This window comes from Hypanus sabinus, chromosome 9 (genome assembly GCF_030144855.1).
Source record: "Hypanus sabinus isolate sHypSab1 chromosome 9, sHypSab1.hap1, whole genome shotgun sequence".
NCBI lineage: Eukaryota > Metazoa > Chordata > Chondrichthyes > Myliobatiformes > Dasyatidae > Hypanus > Hypanus sabinus.
In genome coordinates, this window is record NC_082714.1 from 89,830,198 (window position 1) to 89,855,375 (window position 25,178).

A 25,178-nucleotide genomic window follows, 5' to 3' on the forward strand; every position below is an offset into this window, starting at 1 on the left:
TCCCCCCGCCCTCCGATTGGACTGTTTGTAGTTACTTTTTTTAATTCTTTCTACTTCACTTGTAATGCTACAGTGACACTGTCATTTCCTTTGGGATCAAAACCCAAACCCAGATCTATCTAAACCGATCAAATTTCCGCCCTTTTTCTCACCAATGAGTTTACAATGTCTATACACTGCCTCTTACATAAAATTTCCACGTAAAATCCCGAGACCAAGTCCTTCATTTTCCGTAGCTTATCCCGCTTGTCCGAAGATACTCCCTCCGGTTGCCGAGGCAACTGCCTCCACCTCTCGGCTTCCGGGTCACGGGCGATCACATCCGGGTGGAGGGTCGGGCATGGCGGTGCCCCTGGAGCTGTTCTGCTGGAAGGGAGACTGGGGGCTGCCGTCGGTCGACATCGAGAGCTTGACGGTGCTGGTAAGGTGGAGGAAAGAGAGGAGAGCGGGGGACACCCTAACGGGACGTCCGGGGCCTCGGGGAATAATGAGGAGCCACGCAATTAATGTTTAATCAATCCGCTTGGGAGCAAGGTCGAGCCCGGAGATCACACGGTCGTCATGGCAACGGGGTTTTGCAGCCAAGTTTTCAGTTGTTTAAGTTTATTATCATACGTATTATATGTCCACGGTTTGAATACCAAGTTTCTTTTTGCAGCAGCAGCTTGTTGCATTGGAAGTGAAAGTTAGTATGGCGAAATTAATTAAATTATGTATAACCTACAGGATAAAAAAATAAATATAACGACTTTAGTACAAACTGTTAAAGAAAAAGAAATATAGTCCAACGTAATAAAGAGTTATATAACACGGAAGCTGGCCTTTCAGTTTAAGTCGGCCATGTTGACCATGTCTAGCTGAGCTAGTCCCATTTACCTGCATTTAGCCCCCATCCCTATTTATATGCCTGTAAAATCACAAACAAGAGAAAATCTGCCAATGCTGAAAGTCCAAGCAACACACACAAAATGCTGGAGGAACTCAGCCAGCCAGGCAGCATCTATGGAAAAGAGTAAACAGTTCACATTTCAGGCTGATACCCTTCATCAGGACTGGAGAAAAAAAAAGATGAGAAGTCAGAGTTAGAAGGTGGGAGGAGGGGAGGAAGAAACACAGGGTGACAGGTAAAACTGGGAGGAGTGAAGTAAAGAGCTGGGAAGTTGGTTGGTGGACAAGATACAGGGCTGGAGAAGGGGGAGTCTGTTAGGAGAGGACAGAAAGCCATGGGAGGACCACCAGAGGGAGGTGATGGGCAGGTAAGGAGATATGGTGAGAGAGGGAACGGGGAATGCTGAGAGAGTGGTTGGGTGGGATTTCCCAGCAGTGAGAAATCCGTCCAGGTAGCCTCTAATCCAGGGGTCACCAACCTTTTTTGCACCGCGGACCAGTTTAATATTGACAATATTCTTGCGAACCGGCCGACGGGTGGAGGGGGGGTTGGGGGTGGGGGTTGTTAATCATGACAGGGATATAAGTTAACTATAAGTCACTTATAAGTGGCTAATACACTCAGTTTCATTTCTAAAAGGGTTTATCTAAAGAATTTATTATTAAACACACAGCGCATATTTTCCTCGCATGAATATAGTGATAAGTCAATTATAACTCACTTATTAGTCAATAGCATCATAACATTTTAAGTTACATTTGGATATTAAACACACAGTGCATATTTTCCTCGTATGAACGTATAAAATCATTGCAACACACCTTGACCTCCGGACAAGGTAAGGGCTGGAGGTCCCTGTACTGGGGCTGCGGCAGTCGCAGTCTGGAGAGAGACCGACTGAGCGAGGAGTGCGACTGGGCGTGTACCCCCCCCCCCCGTAGGATCTATTGGCCGACAAAGGTTTGGCTTGAGGGATGACTTTCAGTAGACTACAGAGAGGTAGCTGCTCTACTACTTACGAAACCTGAGCCTGAATTAGGTCGTCTGTGAATATTTTAGCACCGGGTTCCCTACAAACATTCCGTGTGCTAAACAGGTTTAGAGGCGGCGCCCATCCATGCGCGCTCCAGGCCAGTAGTACTGGCTCTTCTCGCCAGTTACCCGAGGCCAACCAGTGATCCCTGGTGCGAGGGTATCACTGTGTTTAGGCGACTGATGACCTCGCATGTGTTCAAGTTCAACAGTGGGCATGACAGGGAATGAGGAAAGGTGCAGCTGACTCATATCGTTTCATATTGACAAATCATATAGTTTCCTCGTAGCCTGGTAGCACATGCTTTGCGGTTTCATGGCCCAGTGGTTGGAGACCACTGCTCTCATCTAATGGTATGAATATCGATTTCTCAAACTTCCAGTAATGCCCCCAACCCCAAGTTCAGCACTCCTGATTCCCTTTTCCCTGCCTTATAGACCTCTGTCAGGTCACCCCTCAGCTTTTTTTACTTCAGGGAAAATAGTCCAGGCCAGTTTCTCCTGATCCCTTTGTGAATTGATCAGAACCACACCTCTGCCTTAACCATACCCGACGACTTGGCCTCTTTAGCTGCCTGTGGCAATGAATTCCACACATTCACACACTTTGGCTAAAGAAATTCCTCCTCATCTCTGTTCTAAAAGGATGTGCTTCTATTATGGGGTTGTGTCCTCTGGTCTTAGACTCTCCCACCATAGGAAACATCCTCTCCACTTCCACTCTGTCAAGGCCTTTCACCATTCGACAGGTTTCAATGAGATCTCCCCTCATTCTTCTGAATTCCAGTGAATACAGGCCCAGAGCGGTCAAATGCTCTTCATGTGACAAACCTTTCAAAACTTGAATTATTTTTGTGAACCCCCTTTGAACCATCTCCAATGTCAGCATATCCTTTCTTAGTTAGGGGGCCCAAAACTGCTCTCAATACTCCAAGTGAGGCCTCACCAATGCTTTATAAAGCCTCAACAATACATCCTCACTTTTATATTCTACTCCTTTTGAAATTAATGCTAACATTGCCTTTGCCTTCCTCACCATCAACTTAACCTCATCAAATAAGATGAAAAGATTTAGAGAAGAGAGGGTATCGTATTTCGTAAGAAGGAATTGTGCACCATAACGTCTTTGCCGGACACAGTGCCCAATTCTCTTCTGCCTGTACGTGATTAATATTCCTCCATCCTGCATATTCATATGTCTGACTAACAGCCTCTTAAATGCCATTGTCATTCAACCATACATGAATACAGCACAGGGCATTTGTAGGGTAATGAAGCCATTTGATTGGACAGTGGAAGGGGAACTTCTCTAATCCATGCTGTCCCAGCTCTGTGTGTGTGTGTGGACAATGTAAAGGGAACTTTACTCTGTATCCATGCTCCCCCTGCCCTGAGAAGTACTGAGGGATATTTCCTCAGCTTCCAAACTGAGCTGTCCTTGCCTTAGAAGTGTGTGTGATATAACAGTATAGAGTGATATTTACTCAGTATGGAAAGCCTGCTGTCTTTGCCTCAGGAGTGTGTGTGAAAGGACAACGTAGAGGGTTATTTACGCAGTATTTAACCAGTGCTGCCCCTGCGCTGGGTATCTACCCCAGGACAGTGAAGGAGTGCTCTGCATCTAACCCATCCTATCGAGTTCAAGTTCAATTGTTATTCAAGCCAAGTCAAGTCACTTTTATTGTCATTTCGACCATAACTGCTGGTACAGTACATAGTAAAAATGAGACAACGTTTTTCAGGACCATGGTGTTACATGACACAGTACAAAAACTAGACTGAACTACGTAATAAAAAAACAACACAGAAGGCTACACGAGACTACAGACCTACACTGGGCTGCATAAAGTGCACAAAAAAAGTGCAGGCATTACGATAAATAATAAACAGGACAATAGGGCAAAGTGTCAGTCCAGGCTTCGGGTATTGAGGAGTCTGATAGCTTGGGGGAAGAAACTTACATAGTCTGACCGTGAGAGCCTGAATGCTTCAGAGCTTTTTCCCAGACGGCAGGAGGGAGAAGAGATTGTATGAGAGGTGCATGGGGTCCTTCATAATGCTGTTTGCTTTGCGGATGCAGCGTGTAGAGTAAATTTCTGTGATGGTAGGAAGAGAGACAGCGTTACTCTGGGGCCAAGGTGCAGAACAATTATACACAGCACAAAGCACATATAAGATATCGGTAAAATACAGTCACACAAAAAAATGTAGTCCAAGTCCCCAAGTCCATGAACGTTGCAGTAGTCTGCAGTCGAACACAATACAGCTTGTCTTCTGCTGAGCGAACACTGGGGGGCAGCACCGACTCCAGCATGGATGCCATGCCACGCCACACGGCCTCTTGCAGAGTGCCCGCCTCCAACACCTCTCCCTTGGCGGCTGCAAACAGGTGATTCTGCGGCTTGTGCCTAGTCCTCGTTACGACCAAGGCCACGCAACTCCCCCACCATTCGCTTTCAAATGGATGAATCAGACTTGCAGCGTTCCGCACCACCAATGCCCAACAGGGCCTTGTGATCACAAGAAAAGCGACTGAGACGTAGCTTGGCGTTAGTCTGCACACCTTCTTCGTGCACCGGTGCTTCTCTTGCAGGTAGCATCATGGTCTGCACCGTCCAGCTCCCTCAGTTTCTCCGCCAACAAGCATGTTGCTGATGAGGTAGAGCTGCAGTACTTTAAGTTGTTAATGTTGAGCAGGGTCCTGTGATCATGAAGAAAATGTTTAAAAGGGACAATAACACCTTTAAACTTTCCTCCTCTCACCTTGAATGCATAGGCTCGAGTAATGATATTCTACCTTGGCAAGGAGACTCTATTTACCTTGTCAATCAACACCTCTCTTTGTGGCAGGTCTTCCCTCGGCATCCAATGCTCCAGTGAAAACAAACCCCAAGGGGAGACTGGCTAAAGGAATGTTTTGGGCCATTAGGGTTCATGTCATTAATGTGCTCAAGCAATCATCTGGGATCTTTTTCTTCTACCTATCACTTGTTTAACTCCCGCCATGCCGACTTGCCTGAAGCTTGTCGAGTACTTTGCCTGTTTTTTTACCGAGTTTCACAATTTGCTATTATGGATACTTTCCCACTTAGAGGGCAGGGTGCCGCAGTAGTGTAGCAGTTTGGAGTTCAATACTGGCACTTTGTGAGGAGTTTGGAGTTTAATACTGGCACTCTCTGTGAGGAGTTTGGAGTTTAATACTGGCACTCTCTGTGAGGAGTTTGGAGTTTAATACTGGCACTCTCTGGGAGGAGTTTGGAGTTTAATACTGGCACTCTCTGGGAGGAGTTTGGAGTTTAATACTGGCACTCTCTGGGAGGAGTTTGGAGTTTAATACTGGCACTCTCTGGGAGGAGTTTGGAGTTTAATACTGGCACTCTGGGAGGAGTTTGGAGTTCAATACTGGCTCTCTCTGGGAGGAGTTTGGAGTTGAATACTGGCACTCTGTGAGGAGTTTGGAGTTCAATACTGGCACTCTCTGTGAGGAGTTTGGAGTTTAATACTGGCACTCTCTGGGAGGAGTTTGGAGTTTAATACTGGCACTCTCTGGGAGGAGTTTGGAGTTCAATACTGGCACTCTGTGAGGAGTTTGGAGTTTAATACTGGCACTGTGAGGAGTTTGGAGTTTAATACTTGCACTCTCTGTGAGGAGTTTGGAGTTTAATACTGGCACTCTCTGTGAGGAGTTTGGAGTTTAATACTGGCACTCTCTGTGAGGAGTTTGGAGTTCAATACTGGCACTCTCTGTGAGGAGTTTGGAGTTCAATACTGGCTCTCTCTGTGAGGAGTTTGGAGTTCAATACTGGCACTCTCTGTGAGGAGTTTGGAGTTCAATACTGGCACTCTCTGTGAGGAGTTTGGAGTTCAATACTGGCACTCTGTGAGGAGTTTGGAGTTTAATACTGGCTCTCTCTGTGAGGAGTTTGGAGTTGAATACTGGCTCTCTCTGTGAGGAGTTTGGAGTTGAATACTGGCTCTCTCTGTGAGGAGTTTGGAGTTGAATACTGGCTCTCTCTGTGAGGAGTTTGGAGTTCAATACTGGCTCTCTCTGTGAGGAGTTTGGAGTTCAATACTGGCTCTCTCTGTGAGGAGTTTGGAGTTTAATACTGGCACTCTGTGAGGAGTTTGGAGTTCAGTACTGACTCTCTGTAAGGAGTTTGTACGTTCTTCCCGTCACCTCGTGTGCTTCCTCTGGGTGCTCCAGTTCCTTTCCACAGACCAAAGACACACTGGTTGGTAGATTATCTGGTCATTGTAACTTGTCCTGAGATCATGCTGGTGTTGGGTTTCAAAGAATAAGTATTTCAGCTTGTATATTTTAGACATTCTCTGATATTGAATTGAACTTTGAACTGAAATGGAGGTTTCTGGGCAAGCAGCTCGGTGAGCCGGAAGGGCCTGTTCCACACTGTAGCTCCAAACAAAATAAATATTAACTGACCTTGAAACCTCTTGGTCTTTAACCTTCCACTGTGATACTGCTGGCATGGAAACACTTTGACTAAATCCCAGAGTTCTTGATAGATGGAGTGGTGAAGCAGGCTTCTCGCATGCTGACCTTCATAAAGCATGGCATTGGGTGTAGAAATTGGGATGTTATGTTGCAGTTACACAAAGCACAAATGATGACTCACAATGGCTTCTTAGAATTAATTAAAATATTTTGTTTTCTTTTGCACATTGGTTGTTTATTTTTTTGTAGATACTAATATATTTATTTTTCTGTAAATACGACCTTTCATATGGTAGTAGAGTGTGGAGTGTGTCTAGAGAGGCAGATGGGGGGGGGTGTTGATATCTGGAGGGGTGGATGTTGTGGGATGAGTCTGGAGGGATGGATGTGGGGTGCAACTGGAGGGATGGATGGTGGGGATGCGTCTGGAGGGATGGATGGTGTGGGATGAGTCTGGAGGGATGGATGTTGTGGGGTGCATCTGGAGGGATGGATGGTGTGGGATGCGTCTGGATGGATGGTGTGGGATGAGTCTGGAGGGATGGATGTTGTGGGATGAGTCTGGAGGGATGGATGTTGTGGGATGCATCTGGAGGGATGGATGGTGTGGGGTGCATCTGGAGGGATGGATGGTGTGGGATGCGTCTGGATGGATGGTGTGGGATGAGTCTGGGGGGATGGATGTTGTGGGATGAGTCTGGAGGGATGGATGTTGTGGGATGCATCTGGATGGATGGATGTTGTGGGATGCATCTGGAGGGATGGATGTTGTGGGATGCATCTGGATGGATGGTGTGGGATGAGTCTGGAGGGATGGATGTTGTGGGATGAGTCTGGAGGGATGGATGTTGTGGGATGCATCTGGAGGGATGGATGGTGTGGGATGAGTCTGGATGGATGGATGGTGTGGGATGAGTCTGGAGGGATGGATGGTGTGGGATGAGTCTGGAGGGATGGATGTTGTGGGATGCGTCTGGAGGGATGGATGGTGTGGGATGCATCTGGAGGGGTGGATGGTGTGGGATGCATCTAGAGGGGTGGATGGTGTGGGATGCATCTGGAGGGATGGATGGTGTGGGATGCGTCTGGAGGGATGGATGTTGTGGGATGCGTCTGGAGGGATGGATGTTGTGGGATGCGTCTGGAGGGATGGATGGTGTGGGATGCGTCTGGAGGGGTGGATGGTGTGGGATGCATCTGGAGGGATGGATGGTGTGGGATGCATCTGGAGGGATGGATGGTGTGGGATGTGTCTGGAGGGATGGATGGTGTGGGATGAGTCTGGAGGGATGGATGGTGTGGGATGCATCTGGAGGGATGGATGGTGTGGGATGCATCTGGAGGGATGGATGGTGTGGGATGCATCTGGAGGGATGGATGGTGTGGGATGCATCTGGAGGGATGGATGGTGTGGGATGCATCTGGAGGGATGGATGGTGTGGGATGCATCTGGAGGGATGGATGGTGTGGGATGCATCTGGAGGGATGGATGGTGTGGGATGCGTCTGGAGGGATGGATGGTGTGGGATGCACCTGGAGGGATGGATGGTGTGGGATGCGTCTGGAGGGATGGATGTTGTGGGATGCATCTGGAGGGGTGGATGGTGTGGGATGCGTCTGGAGGGATGGATGTTGTGGGATGCATCTGGAGGGGTGGATGGTGTGGGATGCGTCTGGAGGGATGGATGTTGTGGGATGCATCTGGAGGGGTGGATGGTGTGGGATGCATCTGGAGGGATGGATGTTGTGGGATGCATCTGGAGGGGTGGATGGTGTGGGATGCGTCTGGAGGGATGGATGTTGTGGGATGCATCTGGAGGGGTGGATGGTGTGGGATGCATCTGGAGGGATGGATGGTGTGGGATGCGTCTGGAGGGATGGATGTTGTGGGATGCATCTGGAGGGGTGGATGGTGTGGGATGCATCTGGAGGGATGGATGGTGTGGGATGCGTCTGGAGGGATGGATGTTGTGGGATGCATCTGGAGGGGTGGATGGTGTGGGATGCATCTGGAGGGATGGATGGTGTGGGATGAGTCTGGAGGGATGGATGGTGTGGGATGCATCTGGAGGGGTGGATGGTGTGGGATGAGTCTGGAGGGATGGATGGTGTGGGATGTGTGGAGGGATGGATGGTGTGGGATGTGTCTGGAGGGATGGATGGTGGGGATGCGTCTGGAGGAATGGATGGTGTGGGATGCGTCTGGAGGGATGGATGGTGTGGGATGCGTCTGGAGGGATGGATGGTGTGGGATGCGTCTGGAGGGATGGATGGTGGGGATGCGTGTGGAGGGATGGATTGTGTGGGATGCATCTGGAGAGGCAGATGGGGGATGTTGATATCTGGAGGGGTGGACAGTGTGGGATGTGTCTGGAGACTACAAAATTGGGAAAGAGATTGATAACGTGAGATTTGAATGTGTGTACTTCACAGTTTTAAACTGTGTCGAGAGGTTTTTCTGAATAGATTGGAAGGTGAAGATGGTATTATATGGATATCATTCATCATCATATTGAACAGCAGAGCTGTTGTGCACGAGAGGGTACTGGGAGAGGGTTAGGCATGGATAAGTGATAAGCACTTCAGTGACATTGTGATGGTACCTGGGTGCCTTCGGGTCTGCTCCACAGCAAGGCTGTGCTTAATTTAGAAACAGACACAATATACTGGAGGATCTCAGCAGGTCAGGCTGCATCTATGGAAGTGAATAAACCGTCGACGTTTCAGGCCGGGACCTTTCGTCAGGACTGGGAAGAAAGGGTGAAGGTACCAGAATAAGGTGTTGGAGAGAGGGGAAGGTGGACAAGCTGGGCAGTGATAGGTGAAAGTGTTACGTGGCACAGATTTTTAATGTTAAACAACTGTATTTTCAATTTAATAGTCAATTAAAACAATTACTCCCTAACCAAAATTAACAGTGCAGTGCATCTTAGCTCACAAACTGTGGAGGTCTGGAAACAGTTCTTCCCAAGTCTTACTCAACCCAAAATATAGACAATTTAAACAGAGTCCTAGATGGCAATCCAGAAGGTTCTGAGATCCAGGGGAACAAGTACAGGTGTCTGTGAAGAAGGGTTCATAAAATCCACGTTATGATGACACAAGGTGACAATCACAGAAGATTCCGGAAGTTGAGTGGTCGTCACTTAAATACTAGAGTCTACACAGGGATAACAATGTGACAGTCATGGAATATTCCTTAACATAAGTGGTGGCCACATAACACACCCGGATCCATGTATAGGTTAACAAAGAGTGGTCGCCACAGAATACTCCAGGAATCCAAGTATGGATCCTACAAAGTGACAGTCAATTATCCAATACTGTATGCTGCAAATTATCACAATCTTCCGACACGGAGAGATATTGGGACCACCCACTGCTGTAGTGAACTCTTCAACTCACTCAACTCAATTCACCCCTTTGCTGGTAGCTCACCGTCTGTTGAATCTGTTTAACTGATGAATCTTTCCAGAAACCTCTCAAATCAAATAGAAAGAATCACCACGCATTTGTTATAATGACATCATCTGCGCGCCTAAATGACGCTTACGATTAATAAGAAAAATTGTTGACGTGTAACAAGAGTGCAGTGCAGGCAGACAGTAATGTGCATGGCCGCAGTCAAAAGGAGGCTACACTCTCTTCTCACTGCTGCCATCGAGGTACAGGAGCCTCAGGACCCACACCAGCAGGTCCAGGAACAGTCATTACCCCTCAGCCACCAGGCCCTTGGATCAATCACCCTAACACTGAACTGTTCCAACAACCTATGGACTCGCCTTCAAGGATTCTTCATCTCAGGTTCTCGATACTTATTGCTTTTTATTCATTATTATTAATTTATTTTTTTTCTATTTTTCATTTTGTATTTGGAATTTATTGTCTTTTGCACATTAGTTGTTTTTCCATAGTGTGGTTTTTCATTGATTCTGTTGTGTTTCTTTGTATTTACTGTGAATGCCCAGAAGGAAATAAATCTCAGGGTGGTATGTAGGGACATCTATGTAGTTTGGTAATAAATTTACTTAGAACCGATCTAGATTGTGAGGTCCATTTTCTCGTACTAGGGGTACAATGTGGTGAAATGGTTGTCCTGGAGATAAATGAAAGTGAGCAGAAAGCGTTCTGCTGGCAGAACTCAGCGGTTCGAGCTGCACCTCTGAAGACAAAGGAATTGTCGATATTTCAGGCCTGAGAGGGGAGAGGGTGGTAGCCGTTATGAAGAGGAAAGGTGGGGGTGGTGAGGCAGGGGCCAGCAGACCGAAGGAATTGAACAGTGATGGCTAGATGGAGACAGGTAGATTTGGGGGAGAGGGGCAGAGAAAATGAAGGCTGATGATGCGATGTTGGTGGAGAAGAGGGTGTATTTCAAGACGGGTTGGAGGGAGATGAACAGGAACATAGAGAGTTTCCAGTGCTGATTTGCTGAGGGATGAGGAATGCAGAGGATTTGTTCACTAGAATGAACACTGCAGTCACATTGTGAATAAATTGGAATTTTTTTTCCTTTTGTTCATTTTCTTTTGCACTGTGATGGGTAACTGAATGTAAAACAAGGATTAATTTTTGAAGAAGTACAAAATTGAAAATGTTCACAAAAGCACAACTCATTAGTGCACGAGTGTCAATTGTGAACTGACTGGCAAAAACCTGCGATGCACCGCTGGTGCGCAGGATCAAACAAGTATCAAACGTGTATTGAACAGTTATGGAACGACTGCAGAACAAAAGTCCTTCTTTCCTAGTTTGCCTCATTGAACATTTTTTAAAACTTGAAAACAGATTAATGTGAAAGAAGATAACATTCACCAAAAGGTGTGCACAAAATAATAAAATCACTAAAAAAAATTGCTCAGTTTTAGATTTGTTCTCAGGAAAACCTTTCTCTAGCTTCTCTAAGCTACAGAATTCCTGTTACAGATTTTTTTTCTACAAATTGGTTTTTGGTTAATACTTTTTGCATGAGTAGGCTTTCTTTTTTATTTAATATCACTGGGGTGCAATGCGGCACCTCTAATCATCCAGTGCGCCACTTTTGGTGCATGAGCCATAGGTTGGTCATCCCTGTCATAGTACATATATGTCACCACATACTATTTTGAGATACTCTTTCTTGTGGACATTAATGAAGGGATAGGAGAGGAGGGTTAGATTGATCTTGGACTAGGTTAAAGGGTCAGTATAACATTGTGGGCTGAAGAGCCTGTATTGTGTTGTAATGTTCTACGTTCTATGTAAATGGGTCTAAGTCCACACTGACCAACAGTCACCCACTTTACATAATCCCACATTAATGTTCTTTTTAAAAAAACTCTATTTGCAACAAGATTTCTGGTCCAAAGACACAACTTCAAGTTCTCATTCTGGCATTTTCCCCCTTCCTTTCCAGTCTCGATGAAGGGTCTTGGCCTGAAATATCAACTGTTTATTCATTTCCATTGATGCTGGCTGACCTGCTGAGTTCCTGCAGCATATTGAGTGTGTGGTTCAAATCACACTTCTGGCAGCAATTACAATTCACACAGTTTAAACAAGTCTTTATGTTTGTTTTGAACAGTTAATATCAGAACCATTGAAAATCTAGAGCAGACCCAGACTGGAAACATTGACTGTTTCTGTTTCGACAGATGCTGCCTGACCTGATGACATTTTATTGCATTTTGGGGTTTTACAGTAACTGCATTTGTGTTTTTTAATATAAATTTTCATCTGTCAGTTGGCTTTAAAAACCCACTTAGTTCTTTTGAATCATTTGGTGAGGGAAGTCCTTCATTCTTGCCCAGCTGGGCTAATATGTAGCTGCAAACTCCGCTTGACACTTAACAGAGTCCTTGCTCGAGGCTAACTGAGGATGGAAGATGAATGTTGGTGGAGTTATTGGTATCACAAGTTGGCCTTCTGAGCAGGTAGCCCATTAGGATGTGCCTTCACACAACAACGTGGTGATTGAGAGGTGGTGTAAGGGGAGGCAGAGGATGAATCAGAGGCTGGGATCTTATCCAGGGGGTTGTATACAGAATAACAGATCCCTGGGAGTGAGTTACTGGTTGGGATCTTATCCAGGGATTTGTATACAGAATAACAGATCCCTGGGAGTGAGTTACGGGTTGGGATCTAATCCAGGGGTTTGTATACAGAATAACAGATCCCTGGGAGTGAGTTACCAGTTGGGATCTAATCCAGGGGGTTGTATACAGAATAACAGATCCCTGGGAGTGAGTTACGGGTTGGGATCTAATCCATGGGTTTGTATAGAGAATAACAGATCCCTGGGAGTGAGTTACTGGTTGGGATCTTATCCAGGGATTTGTATACAGAATAACAGATCCCTGGGAGTGAGTTACGGGTTGGGATCTAATCCAGGGGTTTGTATACAGAATAACAGATCCCTGGGAGTGAGTTACGGGTTGAGATCTAATCCAGAGGTTTATATACAGAATAACAGATCCCTAGGAGTGAGTTACAGGCTGGGATCTTATCCAGGGATTTGTATACAGAATAACAGATCCCTGGGAGTGAGTTACGGGTTGGGATCTAATCCAGGGGTTTGTATAGAGAATAACAGATCCCTGGGTTACAGGTTGGGATCTAATCCAGGGATTTGTATACAGAATAACAGGTCCCTGGGAGTGAGTTACGGGTTGAGAGCTAATCCAGAGGTTTATATACAGAATAACAGATCCCTGGGAGTGAGTTGCAGGCTGGGCTATAGGTAATCCAGTGCTCTGGAGGGAGAGGGATTTCTATATAGAATATCAGATCCCTGAGAGTGATTTACAGACTGGGGTCTAATCTAGGGATCTGGGAGCATTATACATGACAAGTTAGAAACTAATTGATTTAGATGCTGTTGAGAAGTAGTGGGTTTGGAGATTGACGAACAGATAGCTGGGAGTGAGTAGAGGCAGATCCAAGCGTGTGATCTCCCTTTTGGTTGATGAGTAAGAATTCTGTGAATTGATGTGTCTTTGCCTGATGCGTCTCTGGGCAGCTGAAGCAGTTTCCTATCACGAAATGAAGCTGCTTTGGCAACCCTGTGGACAAACAGGATGAATGGTGTGCGGTTCCCAGTGATATTTTCCACGTCTCATGCCTGAAGGGCTTTGGGCTCCAGCTGCCTGTCTCACTGATTCCATTACATCATTCCTTGGTGCTGGCTCGTCTGCCTGCTGCTTTTACAGGAACTGCAACAGAGAAGCTGCTGTACCGTGCTCGAGTCAGGCTCATGAAGGGTCGGGTCCTGCGGCTAACAGGACTGGCAACTGTCCTGATGAGGCGGAAGGACTGATTCCAGACAAGCCTCTTTATTAATTGTCTCTCCTCCACACTCAGGTTGGAGGAGCAACCTCGTATTCTGTCTAGGTAGCCTCCAACCTGATGGCATGAATACTGATTTCCTCTTCCGGTAAAATTTTCCCCCTCTGTTTCCCTCTTCTTCTGTTCCACTCTCTGGCCTCTTACCTCTTCTCAGCTGTCTATTGCCTCCCCTGGTGCCCCTCCTCCTCCTCATTGTCCCATGTCCACTCTCCTCTCCTCTCAGAATTATTCTTCTCCGGCCCTTTACCTGTCACCTCCCAGCTTCTTTCTTCATTTCTGCCTCCCCTCTCAGGCCCACCTGGCTTCACCTTCTAGCTTGTCCTTCTTCCCCTCCCCCATTCTGGTTTCTTCCCCTTTCCTTTACAGTCCTGATGAAGGGTCTCAGCCCAAAATGTTGATCGTAAGTTGTAGGAGCAGAACAAGGCTATTCAGCCCATCAAATCTACTCTGCTGTTTCATCATGGCTAATCCATATCCCTTTCAACCCCATTCTCCTGCCTTCTCCCCTTTCACACCCTGACTATCAATAACTTATTTATTTATTATTATTAATTTCTTTTTCTATTGCACAGTTTCTTCTCTTCTGCACACTGATTAAACGCCCAGGTTGGTGCAGTCTTTCATTGATTATAATATGGTTATTATTCTAGTATGGATTTATTGAGTATGCCTGAAAAAAAATGAATCTCAGGGTTGATTATGTTAAAATGTTGTACTCCGATAATAAATTTACTCTGAACCCATCATACTCCGCCCTAAATATACCCAATGACTTGTCCTCCACAGATGTCTGTGGCAACAAATTCCACAGATTCACCACCCTCTGGCTAAAGAAATTCCTCCTCATCTCCATTCTAACTGGATGGCCCTCTATTCTGAGGTTGCACTCTCTGGTCCTACACTCCCCCACTATAGGAAATCTATTTTCCACGTCCACTCTATCTACATTCAATAGGCTTCAATGAGATCCTTCCTCATTTTTCTAAATTCCAGTGGGTAAAGTCTCAGAGCCATCAATCACTGCTCATACAATACGCTTTTTATTCCCAGAATCATTCTCGTGAACTTCCTCTGAACCCTCTCCAATATCAGCATAGTCTTTCTTAAATAAGGGGCCCAGATCTGCTCACAATACTCCAAGTGAGGCCTCACCAGTGCCTTATAAAACATCAGTATTACATCCTTGTGTTTATATCCTAGTTCTCTTGAAATGAATGCTAACATTGCATTTGCCCTGACACTATTCAGTCTGCCACCTCTTTGTCCATTCTCCCAATCTGTCTAAGCCCTCCTGCAGCCTTCCTGCCTGCTCAACACTACCTGCCCCTCCACCTATCTTTGTATCACCTGCAAACTTGGCCACAAAGCCATCAGCCCCATCATCCAAATCATTGACAGATAACATAAGAAGCGATTCTAACGCAGACCCCTGTGGAACACCACTAGTCACCAGCAGCCAACCAAAAAAAGCTACCTTTATTCCCACTCTTTGCCTCCTGCCAATCAGCCAATCCTCCATCCATGCTAGAATCCTTCCTGTAATACCTTAGGTTCTTAATTTGTTAAGCAACCTCGTGTGTAGTACCGTGTCAAATCTTCTAAAAATGCAAGTACACAACATTCCCCAATTCTCCTTTATGCTGCTTGTTATTTCCTCAAACAGTTCCAACAGATTTGTCAGTGTTACAAGCATCTACCCCTTGTAAAAATGATCAGTGAGGCACAGAGAGAATCTGTACTTGCCGACAAGTAGCCTTTATTATCTCAACTAAAAAGCAGTTGGGTTCACTAACTACCTGTGTACACACCCCACTAGATCCCTGTCCCTCCATCAACAGACAAAGAAGATAAAGGGTGTTACCCAGGAAGGGAGTCCTCACTAGCCAGGCGTTCCTCATGGTCCTGACCTCCATGTGTCTGTGGAGCCCTCTTCATCTGCGATGGTTGATCTCTGGTTGCAGGAATTAATACCCCTACGTGTTTGGAGCTCCTGTCTCTGATAGTGCTCCTCATCGATTGAACTGATGGATCTCCAACCCATTGGCTCAAGGACACCTTCTTGCTGGTTCAAGTCCAGGGCCACAACCAACATTGTTTCATGGTTCTGCCCCCCCCCCCCCCCCCCCCGAGCCTTGTGTATTTGTGTCTTTCAATGCTGACTGGTCCAAACTAGTTAAACTAGATAACCCAGACACTGAGTCTAACAATTGCTTCTCTGGTAGGTCTGGCGTTTTGCATAATAAATAGCTACTCGTCAGAGAATGGTTTTAGGTCATTACCTGCAACTCCTTGTGTTCACATTCAATTACTCTGATTGGATTATCCCAGAGCAGGAATCAGTTTAAACTTCACAAAATGGGGGAACAAAGATTTCCACTGTCCTTGATTCATTCAGGCCAACATCTGGCAAGATTTTCCCTCAAGGAAACCATGCTGACCTTGACTTATTTTATCACGTGCCTCCAAGTACTCCAAAACTTCATTGTTAACAATTGACTACATCTTCCCAACCACTGAGGTCAGGCTAACTGCCCTATAATATTCTTTCTTCTCCTTCCCTATCTACTTGAAAGGCTGGAGTAAAATTTTCAATTTTGCAATTTCCGATTCCTCCAGAGCCATCCCAGAATCTGGTGATTATTGAAAGACCATTACTAATACCTCCACAATCTCTTCAGCCACCTAATTCCAAACTCTGTGATGTAGGCTATCTGGTCCAGGTAGCTACCTACAGACCTTACAGGTTCCCAAGGACTTTTTCCCTTGTTACTGCACTCACTTCTGCCCTGACACTCTAGAACTTCCAGCATATTGGCGGTGTCTTCCATGGTGAAGACTGATGCAAAATACTACCCCCCTCTTTACTCTCTCTCCAGCATCATTTTCTACTGGTGCAATATCTGCTCTTGCCTTTCTTTTACTCTTTATATATCTGAAAAAATCTTTTTGCTTCCTCGTTGATATTTCTTACCTTCATATTTCATTACCCCCCCCCCCAATGGCTTGTTTAGTTGCCTTCTATTCTTTTAAAAGTTTCCCAAACCTCTAACTTCCATCTAATTTTTGGTCTATTATATGCCCTCTCTTTTGCTTTTCTGTTGGCTTTGAGTTCCCTTGTCAGCTATGGTTGTATCATCCAGCCTTTAGAATACAACTACCATTCTGTGCCTTCCAAATTGCTCCCAGAAACTCCAGCCATCGCTGCTCTGCCATCATCCCTGCTAGTGGCCCCTTCCAATCAACTTTGGCCAGCTCCTCTCTCATCCTTGATACATCTGATTGTATCTATTCCCTCAAACTGCAGGGTGAATTCTATCATATTGTCACTTTCTCCTCAGGGTTCCTTTGCTTTAAGCTCCCTCATCAAATCTGTTTCATTGCACAACATTCAGTATAGAATAACTGATCCCCTAGTGGGCTCAACCTCAAGCTGTTCTAAAAAGCTGTCTTGTAGGCATTCTACAAATTCTCTCTCTTGGGATCCAGCACCAACCTGATTTTCCCAGTCTACCTGAATATTGAAGTTCCCCATGACTATCGTAACATTCACCTTTTCAGGTGTGTTGTAAATTGTAGCCCATTACTATTGATTCATTTCCATAGATGCTGCCTGACCTGGTGTTCTTCAGCACATTTATGTGTGTTACCACTTGGTGTGCTGTCTCCCTAAGCAAGACTGTTGAAACTGGTTCTAACAGCTCTGATTGCTTCTGTAATTCACTTGGTGCAAGTGGAGTTTATTGTCCTGTGCATGCGTACAGTGAGGTACCGGGACAATGGAAAAGGTGCTTGCAGCAGCAACACAGGCATGTGGGTACAAACAACATATTGAACATAAATTACACAGATTATGCAGGATAGTGCAGAAAACAAGATGACATTAGTATGAAAAACAAACTGCTATCAGAGATAAGTCCATGGTAAGAGGTGATCTGTAGTGTTCCATGGTAAGGATTGGGTTATTGATATTGGTTTATTATTGTCAAATCATTATCATTCCTACTCCTTTACTGCCACAATGATGCCATATTTGGGTTGGAGTTGCCTTCAACCTGTTAGTATGATCATCGATTTCTCCAACTTCTGGTAGTTTCTCTCCCTTCCTCGTCTCTCTTTTACCATTCCCATTCTGGTTTCCCTCTTCATCCCTTCTCCTCATCTGTCCTTCACCTTCCTCTGGATCCCCTTCCTCCTTCTCTTTCTTCTATGGTCCACTTTCCTCCCCCTTCAGCCCTTTATTTCTTCCACCTATCACCTTCCAGCTTCTTACATCAGCTCTGCATCTGTTGAACCCTGTCAGAGGTATTCAGTTTGATCTACCCATTCCTTCTCACCTTTCAGACAACCTGCTCCGCCTCTGCTTCTGTTCTCTCTACCAGTTCCTCTTGCAGCCACTCTATGTGATGGGACGGTGTGGAGGGAGTTTCACTCTGTGTCTGACCCCGGGAGTGTGTGATGGGACGGTGTGGAGGGAGTTTCACTCTGTGTCTGACCCCGGGAGTGTGTGATGGGACGGTGTGGAGGGAGTTTCACTCTGTGTCTGACCCTGGGAGTGTGTGATGGGACAGTGTGGAGGGAGCTTCACTCTGTGTTTGACCCCGGGAGTGTGTGATGGGACGGTGTGGAGGGAGTTTCACTCTGTGTCTGACCCCGGGAGTGTGTGATGGGACGGTGTAGAGGGAGTTTCACTCTGCGTCTGACCCCGGGAGTGTGTGATGGGACGGTGTGGAGAGAGTTTCACTCTGTGTCTGACCCCGGGAGTGTGTGATGGGACGGTGTGGAGGGAGTTTCACTCTGTGTCTGACCCCGGGAATGTGTGATGGGACGGTGTGGAGGGAGCTTCACTCTGTGTGTCAACTCGTGCCGTCTCTAGCCTGGGAGTGTATAACAGGACAGGGCACAGAGAATTTGATTCTGTGTAGCAGGAATGGTCAATGGACCAATGTAGAATGAGCTTTCTCATTCCACCTCTTGCTGTCGGGAACATTGATTATAATTGTTTCCTGAAATACAACCTTGCTGAGTGGTCTGTGCATCCTCACATTTTATTAACCCAATTGTCTCTCCTCAGGCTTATGCCCGATTTTCCGGAGCCCCCGTGAGAGTACACAAGCTGAGTAATCCCTGGAGGAGTCCCTTGGGTAAGGTCACACTTTGAACTTGTCTCCCCCACCCTCCTCTTTCTCCACTCATATCATGCTGTCTGTGTCCGAGCCATGTAAACCTACCTCTCGGCCTCATGTTTCCTGTTGAGCCCTCTCCCTCCCTCTCTCTGCCTTTAATGGGGAGAAAATTTGGTGAGGACATCATCAGTCTCTCATTTCTGCTTCGGATGTTCCCTGCTTCAAAAGGGCATCAATCATACCAGTGCCCAAAAAGAGCGGGCTGAGTTGTCGTAATGACTATCGCCCAGCGGCACTCAGATCTGCTGTGAGAGGTTGGTCATGGCTTGACCAACTGCCTTTGGTCGAGGTTTTAACTCCTGCCTTTGATAATTATTTTGATGTATTGTCACAAAAAATCAAATTCATGACATCTCACTAATAATAAATGTGATTCTGAGGGAGCGGTACATTCCCATCACTGTTTGTGTGCAGAGCCCTTAATTTAGCAGATCGTGTGTCATTCCAAATTCTGGTATCTGTAGTTTTGTGTCCCTGGAACACCACCACGCCGGTCTGTGCCACTTATTCTGGTAACTAACTCTTCACGCACTGGGATCTGTGATTCCCTTGGCTCTGAGGCCTGTGGTTGAATGCTCAATGATGTTGAAACTCCCATGAAACGTTATACCTTGTACTTGTCTGTTGATGGCACAACATAGTGGTTAGTGCATCACCTTACAGCGCCAGCAACACGGGTTTAATTCCTACCGCGGTCCGTAATGAGTTTGCTCATTCTCCCCATGTCTGAGGTGATTTCATCCGGGACCTCCGCTTTCCTCCCATATTCCAAAGATGTACAGGTTAGGGTTAGTGAGCATGCTCTGTTGGTGCTGGAGGTGAGACGACACTCATGGGCTGCCCCCAGCACAGAGTTGCCCTCAAACTGTGTTGGTCGTTGACACAAAGGATACATTTTGCTGCATGTTTCAATTTACATGACAATTAAAACAAATTTTTTGTGTCTTAAAGTCCTGTATTTCTGATTTAGTTATTTAGGTGCTGGGGAGGGGAAAGTTATGCATACAGTTGAACTTGTTTCTTCTGCTTTGTCGCAGGGGTTTTACCGGCCTTAAAGACCGAGAATGATGTGCTGTCCCAGCCTCTGCAGATCCTTGCGTACCTCAGGAAACAGGTAGACCCTTGGCTTATTTTCTGAATGGGGCTCCTTCCAAAGCCATGGAGCAGTTTACCCATCCCTTAGATCATTCCGATTTACCTCCGATCAGTTCACTGAGGAAAATAGATTCACCCTGAAGTCAGCCTTGTCCTTCACATAAGACTGGAGTTAATTGAGATATTCCCTGGGTTATATGTAGGGGAGGTGGTAGTAACCTTCCTCCCCATTAAAGGCATCTAAAACTGGATAGTGTAGGTTCAGGATAAGTTTGGAGAAAATCCCTTGAAGTTTTTTCACACTGAGTGTCATTGCAATTGGGGATTGGTGGACGCAGAGACTTTCACAACATTTAAGGACGTGTGAGTGATAAACCTGATTCTGATATGGGTCTCTATTGTGGACTGAGAGTGGGAAGGGGCAGGGAGAAGGGAATCATGGGTGGGAAAAGGGTGAGGGAGAGGGGAGGGAACCAAAAGCACCAGAGAGACATTCTGTAATGATCAATAAACCAATTGTTTGAAACCAAATGACCTTGCCTGAGTGTGTCTGTACCTCTATCTCTGGCATTCCTCTGCCACCTGTTCTACACCCTTCCGGTGGCACTCCACCTTCACCGTTCCCAATTCCTCACTGTCTGCTCCAAGTTGATAAATACGGTACTGTGCTGGGCACCCCAACTATATGTTGTATGTAACTAAGACTTTTGCACAGTACCAAATCTCTGTTTATAAAAAAGTCTTTATGTATACTAGAATAATTGTAACTCAGAAATCTACTAGGATGGTGGGATCTCAGAACATAGAATCAGAATCAGGTTTAATATCACTGGCATATGTTGTGAAATTTGTTGTTTTGCAGCAGCTGTTCCTGAACCGTTGAGTGTGTGTCTTCAGGCTCCTGTCCCTCCTCCTTGAGAAGAGGGCACATCCTGGGTGATGAGGGTCCTTAATGCTGGAAGTCGCCTTTTTGAGGCAATGCCTTTTGACAGTGTCCTGGATGCTGGGGGAGGCCAGTGTCTGTGAATATACAACGGTACAGCATAGTATAGGCCCATTGGCCCACGATGTCGCATTGGTCTCTTAACCTACTCTGAGATCAATCTAACCCTTCATTCTTACATAGCCCTTAGCTTTTCTATCATCCATGTGTCTACCAAAGTTTTTTAAATGTCTTTAAAGCATTTGCCTTTTATCACCATCCTTGGCAGCACGTTCCATGCACTCACCACTTCATGTTTTTTAAAAACGCTACCTGACATCCCCCACCCCCCCGCACTCTTTCCTCTAATCAGCTTAAACTTATGCCTGCTCGTATTAGCCATTCAACTGGATGGACTGAATGGCCTGTTCACCCTGGAGTGGGACTGCCTGTGGTACTGGAATAACTTGTGGTGGGTTCTTCCTTCTGGAGCACTGGAGGCTGATAGAGGTTTATAAGATTGAGAGGCGTAGATGGAGCAGACAGCTGGTATCTTTCACCCAGGGTTGATGTGAGTGGGCAGGCATTTAAACCGGGGGGGGGGGGGTTGTTCAGAGGTAATGTGTGGGGCAGGTTTTTACACAGGGTGGTGGGTACCTGGAAAGTGTTGCCAGGGTGTTGGTGAAGGCAAATACAATAGAGGTGTTCAAGAGGCTCCTAGATGAGCATGTGAATGTCTAGGGAACGGAGAGGTGTGGACCATTTCAGGAGGGGCTGGCGCTTCAAGTGAGAGTGGGGATTTTAAGAGGTGAATCTCGGGACTTCCTGTTCAGTTTCAGCTAGGAGGAACCTAAAGAGTGACAATTGCAAATTGTTAGTTGAAAATTGATTGGTTAATTAGCTAATTGGCAGCAGCCTATAGAGAGAAGTCAAGGTTCAAGTGGAGCGGACATTGTTTTAGTGGCACATTATAAAGATTGAGGAGTTGAGGCTTCAGTGAGAAGAAATGGATGGATGGACCAGAGGCAATGGTGACGTTTTGATATGTTCTTTCTCTTTCTTATTGCACAGGTTGAGAGTGGGTTAGCAGTCAGAGAAGTGATGTCCTCTTGCAGGATGTGAGGAGGCAGGGAGACCATGGTCCCTGATGACCACAACTGTGAGAAGTGTCTTCAGCTGTGATTCGAGAACTGGAGCTGGATGAACTCCGGATCTTTTGGGAGACTAAGGGGCTGGTAGACAGGAGTCACGAGAAAGCAGTCACACCTAGGTTGCAGGACACAGTTAGCTGGGTGACCATTAGGAAGAGGAAAAGGACAGCACAGAGGTGTTTCCCCTTTGGATATTGCTGTGTGTGTGTGTGGTTTGAAATATGACCCACCTATGTCAGTGGCCATGTCTGTGCCACTGAGACGAGCTCAGAAGGTAAGGGGTGAGTGTAGTGTTATATTTGTGTAATAGTATAAATACAAACACGAGGAAGTCGGCTGGAAATCCGAAGCAACTTTCACAAAATGCTGGAGGAACTCAGCAGGTCAGGCAGCATCCATTGGAAAAGAGTAAACAGTCAATGTTTTGGGCCAAGACCATTCACCACTACGTCATGTGTGCACCACACAAAAAGAGAAGCAAAATAGACACGTTATTCCCCCTCCTGTGTTTTTCTTTTGATTTGTTTCTGGAGTTACAAAACTTAACAGTGGTGAAGAATAAGTTTTAAAACGAACCAAGACAACTACCTACCTGTTGAAGTGCAGCATATATTTTTCTTCGGGGGGGGGGGGGGGCGTTGAAGTTTAAAAATAAAAGGCAGAAAATGGGCAAAATTAATGGCTTCATAAACAGGGAGTACCAGGTGATACAATAAATTACAAAAAGCAGAATTGGTTGGCTGTATCAGAAAGATAGACAAGTTTGATTTCACAACAGATAACTGGATGATGTATTTTGAATGGATGAAGACCATAAGATGTAGGAGCAGAGTTAGGCCATTTGTCTAATCGAGTCTGCTCTGCCATTCAATGGTTAATTCTTTGTTCCCCTCCTCAGCCCCACTCCCGGCCTTCTCCTCCTAACCTCTGATACCATATCCAATCAAGAATCTATCAAGCTCTGCCTTAACTACACCCAATGACCTGGCCTCCACAGCTACCTATGGTAACAAATTCACCACTCTTAGTCTAAAGAAATGTCTCTGCATCTCAGTTTTAAATGGACATCCCTCTATCGTGAGGCTGTGCCCTCTTGTCCTCGACTCCCCCACTATGGAAAACATCCTTTCTACACCTACTCTGGTTAGGTCTTTCAACATTCGAAATGAGACCCACCCCCTCATCCTTCTAAATCCCAGTGAGTACAGACCCAGAGCTATCAAACGTTCATCATTGCCGGAATCAGCCTTGTGAACCTCCTCTGAACCCTCTCAATTGCCAGCACATCTTTTCACAACACTCAGGGTGAGGCCTCACCGGTGCCTTATAAAGCCTCAGCATTACATCCCTGCTGTTGTATTCTAGACCTCTTGAAATGAATGCTAACATTACATTGGCCTTCATCACCACAAGTTAACGGCAAGTTAACCTTTAGGGTTTTCTGCACAAGGATAACTCCCAAATCCCTTTGCACCTCCGATTTGTGGATTTTCTCCCCTTTTAGCAAATAACCTTCACATTTATTCCTACTACCAAAGTTCATGACCATGTATTTTCTAACTTTGTATTTCATTTGCCACTCTCTTGCCCATTCTCCTAATCTGTCTATGTCCTTCTGCAGTCTATCTGTTCCCTCAACACTACCTGCCCCTCCACTAATCTTCGTATCATCCTTAAACATGGCAACAAAGCCATCTATTCCATCATCTGAATCATTGATATACAGCATAAAAAGAAGCGGTCACAACACTGGCCCCAGTGGAACACCACTAGACACTGGCAGCCAATCAGAAAAGGATCCTTTAATTCTCACTTGCTGCCTCCTACCAATCATCCAGTGCTCTAACCATGCCAGTAGCTTTCCTGTAACACCATGGGCTCTTAACTTGTTAAGCAGCCTCGTGTCGCATCTTGTTAAAGGCCTTCTGAAAGTCCAAATATACAACACCCACTGCATCCTCTATCTATCCTACGTGTAATCTCAAAGAATTCCAACAGGTTCATCAGGCAAGATCTTCCCTGAAGGAAACCATGCTGACTTTATCCGATCTTATCCTGTATCACCAAGTACTCCATAACCTCATCCTTAACAATTGATTCCAACATCTTCCCAACCACTGAGATCAGGCTAACTGGTCTATAATTGACTTCCTGCTGCATTCCTCCTTTCTTAAAGAGTGGAGTGACGTTTGCAATTTTCCAGAGCACAGTACCATGCCAAATTCCAGTGATTTTTGCAAGATCATTACTAATGCCCCCACAATCTCTACTGTTGCATCTTTCAGAAACCTAGGGTGCAGTTCATCTGGTCCGAGAGTCTTCTGTACCCTTATGTCTTCCAGCTTTTTGAGCACCATCTCCCTTGTAATAATAATTATACTCATTTCTTTCCCTCACACCCTTCAACAGCTGGCACACTGCTAGTGTCTTCCATAGTGAAGACTGATGCAAAATACTCATTTAGTTCATCTGCCAATTCCTTGTCCCCCGTTATTATTTCTCCGGCTTCATTTTCTACTGGTCTTATATCCACTCACTTCTCTTTTATTTTTTACATACTTGAAAAAGCCTGTACTATAATCCTCTATCTTCCTGCTAATTTTTGCTTTGATGTATAAGAGGAGAATTGGGCCATTTGGTCCATTGAGTTTGCTTGTATACCTTCTCTTTTGCTTTTACATTAGCTTTGACTTCCCTTGTCAGTCATGGTTGTACCATTTTGCCATTTGGGTATTTCTTTGTTTTTGGAATACATCTATCCTGCACCAACCTCATTTTTTCCAGAAACTTGCACTATTGCTGCTCTGCTGTCATCCCTGCCAGCAGCTCCTTCCAATTTACTTTGGCCAACTCTTCTCTCATACCACTGTAATTTCCCTTACTCCACTGAAATATTGCTATGTCTAACTTCACTTTTTCCCATCATATTTCAAGATGAACTCAATCATATTGATATCATTGGTTCCTAAGGGTTCTTTTACCTTAAGCTCCCTAATCGCCTCCAGTTCATTACATAACACCCAGTCCAGTACAGCTGATCCCCTAGTAGGCTCAATGACAAACTGCTCTGAAAAACCATCTTGTAGGCATTCAACAAACTCAATGTCTTGAGATCCATTACCAACCTGATTTT

General features: G+C 45.7%; 1 protein-coding gene across 1 annotated transcript in view; it reads left to right on the plus strand.

The window, feature by feature from the left end:
- Window positions 1-315: 315 nt before the first annotated feature.
- The window catches only part of LOC132399602 (metaxin-1-like), a 32,476-nt gene continuing 7,613 nt past the window's right edge, over window positions 316-25,178 (plus strand). Inside the window, exons 1-3 of the mRNA XM_059980132.1 lie at window positions 316-421; window positions 18,766-18,835; window positions 19,915-19,991. Of these exons, the coding sequence (XP_059836115.1) occupies window positions 341-421; window positions 18,766-18,835; window positions 19,915-19,991 (228 nt within the window). The 5' untranslated portion in view covers window positions 316-340. The remainder of the gene's footprint in view (window positions 422-18,765; window positions 18,836-19,914; window positions 19,992-25,178) is intronic.